The following is a 10266-nucleotide window of genomic DNA, read 5'->3' on the forward strand; positions in this document are numbered from 1 at the left end:
CGTACACTGCACAAGGCACACAAGAAGGCAACTGCAAATGGCATCATAATCACAAAACAACCAAAACTTGTGACATCAGCTGATCGGACATGGGGGGGTGGGGGGAGCACCATCTGCAGCCTGCATCTACGTCACACTGCCCCTGACACAACCCCCCCAACCAACACTAACAGAATATCAGTAAAGTACAGTAACAGTATACATATACAGGGCCTATAAAAAGTGTTCACCCCGCCCCCCAGAAGTTTTCATGTTTTATTGTTTTACAACATTGAATCACAGTGGATTTAATTTGGCTTTTTTTGACACCGATCAACAGATAGAGATGCTCATGTCAAAGTGAAAACAAATTTCTACAAAGTGATCTAAATTAATTACAAATTTACAAAACAAGGTAATCAATTGTACAGTATAAGTATTCATCCCATTTACGATGACATACCAAATCATCATTGGTGCAGCCAATTGACTTTAGAAGTCATGTAGTTAGTTGAATAGAGATCACCTGTGTGTAGTCAAGGCATTTCAATTGTCTTAAAAATAACCTTCGTCTGGAAGGTCGAACTGCTGGTGAGTCAGTATCCTGGCAAAAACTACACCATGAAGACAAAAGAACACTCCAAGCAACTCTGCGAAAAAGTTATTGAAAAGCACAAGTCAGGAGATGAATACAAGAAAATTTCCAAGTCCCTTGGAGTACAGTTAAGTCGACCATCAAGAAATGGTGTAAATCTGCCTAGAGCAAGCAGTCCTCAAAATCTGAGTGACAGTGCAAGAAGGGGAGTAGTGAGGGAGGCCACCTAGAGACCCATGACAACTCTGGAGGAGTTACAAGCTCCAGTGTCCGAGATGGGAGAGACTGCGCACACAACAACTGTTGCCCGGGTGCTTCACCAGTCACAGCTTTATGGGAGAGTGGCAAAGAGGAAGCCTTCTTTGAATAAAACTCGCATGAAATCTCAGCTGGAGTTTGCCAGAAAGCATGTGGGAGATTTTTGGCCATCAGACTAAACACTATGTTTGACGTAAGCCAAACACTGCACATCATCAAAAACACACCATCCCCACCGTGAAGCATGGTGGTGGCTGCATCACGCTGAGGGGCTGCTTCACTGCAGCAGGCCCTGGAAGACTTGTGAAGGAAGAGGGTAAAATGAATGCAGCAAAGTACAAGGAAATCCTGCAGGAAAACCAGAAGAGAACTGTGACTTGGGATATCATTTGTTTTCCAGCTAGACAATGACCTCAAGCATAAAGCCAAGTGAATTTGGTTACTGGAAGAACACCAAGTACTCTAATTTAGCAGATGAACAGAATGCACCTCGTCCTTAAGCTGACAGAGGTAGGTAACATCTGGGTACAAGGGAGTACTATGTTTCGTAGCCCTCACCAGGACTTGCGTGGTGCTAGTCTTCCCTTGCAGCAAGTAAAATAAATGTGCTCATGATCGATCCATTCCGAGTTAATTATTTGTTATAAGACAACGAAAAGCTGTTTGACAAACACTACTAACCACCTCTTACACTATATGGACCTGTCACTGTTTTTTCCACTAAGATTTGCTTATGCACAGTATCTTTTTCACTGTATGGTATAATATATACCAAGTGGCCAATTTACGATGTACCTCCTGTACCTGATAACGTGGCCACTGGTGTACATTTGTGGTCTTCAGTTGCTGTAGCCCATCCACTTCAAACTTTGATGTGGTATGCATTCAGAGATGCTCTGCTGAATATCAATGCTGTAACATGTGGTTATTTGAGTTACTGTCACCTTCTTGTTAGCTTGAACCAGTATGGCCGTTCTCCTCTGACCTCTTTCATCATCAGAGCTCTTTACTCACAGTATTGCTGCTCACTGAACATTATTGGTTTTTTTTGCAGTATTCTCTGTAAACACTGGAGATTGCTGTGTGTGAAAATCCAATAAGGTCAGCAGTTTGAGATACTCAAACCACCCCGTCTGGCACCAACAATCATTCCAAGGTCAATCACTTAGATCAAATTTATTCCCCATTCTGATGTTGGACTGCACCTTATGACCATGTCTGCATGTTCTTCTGCAGAGTTGCTGCCACATGATTGGCCGTTAAGATATTTTGCATTAACAAAGTTTAGCGGTCTACCTAATGAAGCGGCCCCTGAGTGTACTTTGAAATGGTGCTACAAGTAGGTACTTCATTGTACCTGTGCCTCACCGTACCTGTGCACATCACAAAAGACTCAATTTGACAAATTGCTTTGCCATGATAAACCACCCTTGGCAGAAACTGAGACAAAGACAATACGACGGGTAAAGAAGTCCATTTACAAAGTGAAGTGCGTGTTAAAATGATAAGCGATGAAGCAGGGCACAAATCAACTTCCGAACACACAGACAGACTCGGGTCCACAGACCCATTCAACATTATTTAAGGGCAACACACACACAAAGTTCTGGAGGACCTCAGCAGATCAGGCAGCATCTATGGAGGGGAATAAACAGTTGATGTTTCAGGCTGAGACACTTCACATCTGAGCCTGAAACATTGACTGTTTATTCCTGTCCGTAGATGCTGAACACGATGCCAAATTGGAAGTAAAATTCTTCTGCGCACTCGTGGTCCGTATCACACCATTTCCTGTCTAACCACCTCTTACACCCAGCTGTTGTATCTGCTTCCACCATCATCCCTGGCACCCAACCCCACACAGACATCATGGGCTGAAAGGTCTCTTCCTTAGCTGCACTGTTTCATTTTCTCATTGGGCCACAGAACATATGGAGACCCTTCTGCCCATAGAGTTCATGCTGCCCATGAACAACCCACTCTGGGAAAAATCAGTTGGAGTTCATGGCCCGTTCAGAAATTTGACAGCGGAGGTGAGAAGCTGTTCCAACATGGAGCAGGGGTTCCAGTCAGGCTCCTGTACCTCCTTCCCTGATGGCAATAACAAGAGGGCACACATTTTAGACAAGGGTTCCCAACCCTTCGTTAGGGGTGTTAAGAGAAGTTGGGTACCCTGATTTAAGCTGAGAGGGGCAAGTCCTTTGCTGTTTCCTTCCCTTCCCCCACCTTGTTCTCTCCCCACCCCCCCACCCCCAAAAGGACTCAAGTAGACGGAGAGGAGTGCAGTCCAGGGCAGGAGTGGAAAATGGAACAAAGTTCACCCTGCCACCCCACAATTGGAACAGTGAGACAGAAGGATCATCCAGTGGAGAACAAGACTTGAGAGCTGAATTAAGTCACTCACCTTATCGGGTCTGTTCTGCTATTCCATCATGGCTGATTTATTTTCCCTCTCAATCCCATTTCTCCTGCCTTCTCCCCTTACGAATCAAGAACCAATCAACCTTCACTTTAAATACACCCAACGAGCTGGCGTCCACATCCACCTGTGGCAACAAGTTCTGCAGATTCACCACTCTGGTTATATAAACCAGTCCTCATCTCTGTTCTAAATAAGACATCCCTGAATGCTGAGGCTCAGCCCTCTGGTCGCAGACTATGGGTCCTGTACAAACGTGAAGCCCCTCGACAACTCGACATTATGGGCTCCAGTGCTCCAAGGGGAACATTTGTATGGTGAGGCCTAATGCTCAGCCTGTGGTTCTCACACTGAGCGAGGCTCAAACTCAGCACGCGAGACCACAAACTCTGAAATTTAAAACACAAAAGGAACATACTTCCTGTGGCGAGGTCGTGCGCCGGAGGCATCCTCTCGGAGGTCTGCACTCAGGAGATCAGACATGCTTCTCCCTCGCCGATCAGATGGTCCCCACCCCAAAGGCCAGGCACGGCGCTCACTCTGCACGGGCTGTCGGGTAGTGTAGGGCAGTGATCGTATCCACACACACACATGCACACACAGGAAGTGCTCTCGAGATCTGATCAGCAAGCTAATCTGCTTTGCATCTCGAGACAGGCGAGAGGTGTGGATATGGAAAGTTCAAAGTCACTGGGTGCAGGGCAGGACACAGTCAGAAATTCCGCCCCTCCATTCAACAAAACCAATCTTGCCTAGGAATCAAAGACAGACTCTTGACCTCACAGTCTAACTCGTCGTGGCCTTGGACTTCACTTATTGAGATAGAGTGCAGAATAGGCCCTTCTAGCCCTCCGAGCCGTGCCGTCCAGCAACCCGACGACCTAATCACTGGACAGTTTACAATGACCAATTAACGTCTCTGGACTGGGGAAGAAATCCGGAGCATCCGGAGGAAACCCACACTGCCCCAAGAACTGTGAAGCGTTGTGCTAACCCCCGTGTTACCGTGCCACCTGTACTGAACAGTTTCAGATGCTTTTACCATTTTAACAACAAACATACCTACCAAAGGATGTGCTGATGTGGGGGGGGGGGGGGGGGGGGGAGCCAGCACGTGACGCCCATTCATGCCTACAGTGCTCGGGAGGACAACACAGAGCACAACAAGCAACAGTGAAAACACGCCCTGTTCCCCACACACACACACACAGACGTGGACACATGCACAGACAGACACACACACACAGACAATCCTCCAAGCTCCAGCCTTCTGCATTTTCACCGTAACGGGAACACTTTATTCTGCATTGTTACTGCCTTCCCTTTGTACTACCGCGATGTACTGATGTGAGGAAACGATCTACGCGGAAGGCATGCAAAGCAGCTTTTCACTGTACACGGGAGAATGCCAAAACATTTCAAACACAGATTTGAATATAATCGGTGACCTCAGCTCTTGTCTCTCTGGGTAACGGTATCAGCATTGTTACATGTACCAAGATACAGTGATTAGTTTTGTTTGTCCATCAGACACTGGGGCAGAATTAGGCCATTCAGCCCACTGAGTCTGTTCCACTGGATAACCCTCCATTTTTCTCTCATCCATTTGCCCAAGAGTCCCTTAAATGTTATGTCTCAGCCTCTACCACCACCCCTGGTGGTATATTCCAAACTCCCACCTCCGTGTAAAAATAGTTCTGTACGACCCTCTCTCAGGTTCTGCCGTCCGGTTTTGAGGCAAATTTTTTGACTCTGTATTGACCACCACCTTGCCTCTACAGATGCTACCTGATCTGCAAAGGTCCTGCAGGCAAGAGTTAAGCTCCGACAAGAGCTAGACTCAGAAGGGTTAAGCTCCAATGACAGCTGGACCCAGAAATGACAAGTTTCACCAGTTTACCTTTCCGTATCCAAACCTTGCGGCCAGGTATCAAGACAAGAGTTGATTAGCAGACTTGCTTAAACAGAGGGCAGGGACGGTTGGCTGTGTAACAGAAAGATCTGCCTCTTGTTATATTTGTCAAACTAGAACAGTAAGTAGAGAACCAAATAGGATATTAACATAGTTAAAAAGGCAATACAGAGTTGTTGGCAGAGCTCCATCGACTCTGTCTACACCTCGACCCGAACACACACTCTCCCCGACACAGCTCAGCACGTCACAGAAACCATCCTCCCCTCCGTTGACTCTGTCTACACCTCGACCCGAACACACACTCTCCCCGACACAGCTCAGCACGTCACAGAAACCATCCTCCCATTCGAAAGGCTCACTGTACACCTCTCACTGCCTCAGTGAAATGGTCAATAAAATCAAAGACCCCAACTGCTCCGGATATTCTCCATTCATCCCCCCTCCTACAGCACAGAAGATACAAACCCCAAAATATGGACCAGCAGACTCGAGGACAATAAACGTAGGAACAAATTCCAGCCAATCGGCAGTCAAACCTGCTCCACCATTCAATCGTGGCTCATTGATTTTCCCTTTCAACCTCATTCTCTTGCCTTCTCCCTGTAATCGCTGAGGCACTTACTAATCAAGAACTTAACAGGTTTCAGTGCGACTACCTCCCATTCTTCTAAACACCAGTGAGTACAGGCCCAGAGTCATCAAACACTCCTCACACATTAATCCCTTCATTCGCACGATCATCCTCACGAACCCTCTCCAATGCCAGCACATCCTTTTCTCAGATAAGGGGCCCAAAACTGCTCACAGACTTCAAATGCTGTCTGACCAATACGAACAGTTCCTGGACTCGTGACTCCCCTCAATCTCCACATCGGCCATCGACAAACTGGGAGCTCCTACTGCAGTTCCAGCCATCACTTCGAGGGATCATGCCCCTCCATGTACCAGACATCCCAGAGACCAGTCGGCCGCAAGTGGACTCCCACCTCTGTAGTCAGGTGAACAAGCAGCATCAAATATAATCTTCTGATGCCCCAACTGTGATCCAGTCTTAGCACGATTGTACTGGACCTAAAGCAGGCTTGTGTTTACCTTTCAGTCTTTTACTTAAAACCAAAGAAACGTGGCAGTCCTAACAATGGGGAAAATTGCTTATACTGTTGTTTAACAAGTGCACATCCAGCACACACACCAGCATGTGGGTTTCACCCTCACCGGCCAGCGACACAGTACCCCAGACTGCGTCGGATCATGGAGCACGTGAAGGCTCCATAAGGTGAGAGTCAGGATGACAAGCTGACTGAGACCGCGCCGACAGAGTTGGCAGTTACCCAGGCTGAACAGTCTTTGGAAGCCGAACTCCTCTGCACAGCCTTCCTGATCAAACCTGGGACGCAAGGTCACCAAAATTACCAAGGCAAGATGAAGATGCAAACAAAGGACTCTAGGGCAACACTTACTATTGGACAGTGATTTCACTGATTCTCAAGAATTACTGGCCCTTAGCACAGCTTTAATTGGTTATTAATTCCTGAAATACGTACACTGAATGCTGGTTAATTGGGGCACATTGGGACTCATACATTTTGGCCCAAATTAAGCATCTGTTCCAATTATTCAATAGTTAAAAAGATATAAGACAGACAAATTGCCTTTGCACTAAGTAACAAATTATATATTTAAAGAAAATACAGATTAAATCATACATTATAAAACTACAACAGTACTATAAAACTGTATTAGTTCCTAATAGTTATCAATGGAGGAATTCATCCAGTGTACTTTTGTTCATCCATGCTCTTCCGATTGACTGAAAATGAACAAAATCAGCACAGATACCTAGTGCAGATAATTCTTACAATGCTTTCAATGATTGCATCCTCCAAATCATTATTTTCATTGTAACATTCAAGATGATTGACGATACCTTCAAATTCTGCGTAGTTCCTAACGAAGTTGTGAAATTGCTTCATTTTCACTCACGGCCATTTCTGGCATCTCAGAGCCTGAAACCGCTATGAGCAGAGCAGTTCTGAGCTATCTTACTGCTTATTTCTCGTCAACTATCAGTGACAAAAATTGCTGCTTTTTGAGCACAGATACGCAAGTGACACCACTTAAAATCTGTTCATTCCAAGTATGGTAATAGTGTCTTAACAACCACACAGGTGTGTGTGACTGACATGAGTTACAAACTGTTCGGCAAGACTCCTGTCCCAATTAAACGGCAGTGTCCCAAATAAACAATGGGAACCTCAGCTATTTTTTTCGATTACTTATTGTTCTTTAAGAGTTGTCCTCTGCAAGTGGCTCGCAAAATGCTGGAGGAACTCCACAGACTAGGCAGCATCTATGGAAAAAAAGTACAGAAGACGTTTCAGGCCGAGACATCAACTGTAATTTCTTCCATAGACGTCCTGCCAAAGGGTCTCAGACTGAAATGTAAACTCTACTTTTTTCCCCCATAGACATTGCCCGGCCTGCTGAATTCCTCCAGCATATTGTGTATGTGTTGCTGAGATTTCCAGCATCTGCAGATTTCCTCATTTGTGACCAAAGAAGTGGCTGCTTTGATTAACCGACAGCCCAGTTAACCAGAATCCACTATATGCTGTTTTGGTTTATTATTGTCATATGTAGTATGATATATATAATATGTCATATTCAGTGAAAAGCTTGTCTTGCACACTGTTCATACAGATCAAATCATTACACAGTGCACTGAGGTAGGACAAGGTAAGACAACACCAATGCAGAACAGAGTGTCACATCTACAGAGAGAGTGCAGAACAGGTAAATGACAAAGTGCAAGATCATAACGAAGTGGACTGGGAGGCCAAGTGTCCATCTTATCAATATAAGGGGTTCATTCAGGAGTCTGATAATATTCAGATGAAGCTGTCGTTCAGTCTGCTGGTACGGGCTTTCAGGCTTCTGTATCTCCTGTCCAGTGGGAAGGGGAGGAGAGTAAAATATCTGGGTCTTCGATTACTGAAGCAGCAGGAAGTGCAGGAAATATGCAAATGTTGGGAAGTGTGCACAGTTTCTATTGGATAAATGATCTGTACCCAACCTGTCAATTTCTGTGTGAAAATGGCACTTCCTTTGTTCAAACTTCAGAGTTCTTTGGTGGCGAGCTGGGCATAGGTAAATAATGTGCGAGTGACGGGCGAGTGTGAGTTATCGGCAACGGCCAGCGTTACAGCACGGAGTCTAGGCTCCTGGGTGTCAGTCAATGAAGGCAAGGCAGTCCCATCGACAGAACAATTAACATGGGTCAGACGGTCAAGAGGGCAGAAAAACCGCAGTCCGGAGTGGGGCAGAATGGTGGCGGGGCTGATGGAACAACCGTGTCCATCTTCCCAGTAGATGGCATGGCCCAGACGATGGGAAACTTTGATCATAGATATGCCTAATGGTGGGTAGCAATGTGAAAACAAATGCATGCTTGCAGGTATTCACAGTAGAACAAAGAATCAATGAAACCACGCACATCTTCCCAGGAGATGGCATGGCCCAGACAGCAGGAATCCTTGTTAATGGAGGCAGTGCTCCTTGTAGATACTACCAATGGTGGGGAGTGATGTCAAAGTAAATTTGTTCTTGTGGGCATTCACAGTAGAACAAAGAAATGCTTTTACAAACAATGCATAACCACTCACAAAGACTGACAAACAACCAATGTGCTAAAAGAGACAAATTTTGCAAAAAAAAACTGAGAAAGTGAGTTGCAGTGTGCTTGAAAGTGAGTCCGTAGGTTGTGGAATCAGCTCAGAGTTGAGGTGAGTGAAGTTGTCCATGTCGGTTCAGGGTAACAACTGTTCCTGAACCCTGTGGTGTGGGACCCAAGGCACTTGTCCCTCCTTCCTAATGGAAGCAGCGAGAAGAGAGCATAGCCTGGGCGGTGGGGGTCCCTGATGATGGATGCTCAGTGGTGGGGAGGGCTTTGCCCACGATGGACTGGGCTGTATCCATCCCTTGGCATGCCCTCCACAGAGCATTTACAGTTTATCAACGTTTTAGGTGACATGCCAAACCTACACAAACTTCTAATAAAGTTAGAATATGCATATAATATAACGTTTCTTTCTCACCGAGGTTTTTGTAGCCTCCTTATACGAATGAACAGTGTGGGCATTTTACACACGGGCAGGATATACGGTGGAGCCATTCGGACTGGTTACATCACCACCCGGTATGGAGGGCCCGATGCTCAGGAAAACAAGAGGGTCACAGACTCGACCAACTCCAGCATCAAGGATGCCCTCAAGAGCTGGAATCCAACACTGCAGACCCACACCATCCGGGAACGCCCTCTCCTCATTACTACCATCCAGGAACGCCCTCTCCTCATTACTACCATCCGGGAACGCCCTCTCCTCATTACTACCATCCGGGAACGCCCTCTCCTCATTACTACCATCCGGGAACGCCCTCTCCTCATTACTACCATCCGGGAACGCCCTCTCCTCATTACTACCATCCGGGAACGCCCTCTCCTCATTACTACCATCCGGGAACGCCCCCTCCTCATTACTACCATCCGGGAACGCCCCCTCCTCATTACTACCATCCGGGAACGCCCCCTCCTCATTACTACCATCCGGGAACGCCCCCTCCTCATTACTACCATCGGGGAACGCCCTCTCCTCATTACTACCATCCGGGAACGCCCTCTCCTCATTACTACCATCGGGGACACACTCTCCACTTACAACTACCACTTGGAAGGTAGTACCGGATACCATCCTGGGACGCACCCTCTCCTCTTTACTATCATCGGGGAGGTGGTACCAGAGCCTGAAGTCCCAGGAGCTTGAAGATTCAGGAACAGCTTCTTCCCCATCTCCATCAGATTTCTGAATGGTCCAAGAACACTGGCACTCACTTACTATAACTTAATTACTGACCAGAATCGTCAGGGATGCCTGCCAATTTGGCCATTACCTTGACTCTCTTCTAACTCCTGGGAGGATTTTTATTTTGAGATGCAGCACAGTAACAAGCCAGCACAGCCCAAAGAGCCCATGCTGCCCAATTACACCCAGGCAGCCACTTAATCTGCTAACCCGGACGTCTTTGACTGTGGTAGGCATCTGG

The 10266-nt window shown here is 46.6% G+C and overlaps 1 protein-coding gene across 1 annotated transcript in view; it reads right to left on the reverse strand.

The window, feature by feature from the left end:
* Window positions 1-3749, reverse strand: part of LOC132396981 (arrestin red cell-like) — a 100879-nt gene extending 97130 nt beyond the window's left edge. Inside the window, 1 exon segment of the mRNA XM_059975151.1 lies at window positions 3670-3749. Coding sequence (XP_059831134.1) covers window positions 3670-3734 — 65 coding nt within the window. The 5' untranslated portion in view covers window positions 3735-3749.
* Window positions 3750-10266: the final 6517 nt, after the last annotated feature.

The sequence above is a fragment of the Hypanus sabinus genome, chromosome 7 (genome assembly GCF_030144855.1).
Source record: "Hypanus sabinus isolate sHypSab1 chromosome 7, sHypSab1.hap1, whole genome shotgun sequence".
In the NCBI taxonomy this organism is placed as follows: Eukaryota; Metazoa; Chordata; class Chondrichthyes; order Myliobatiformes; family Dasyatidae; genus Hypanus; species Hypanus sabinus.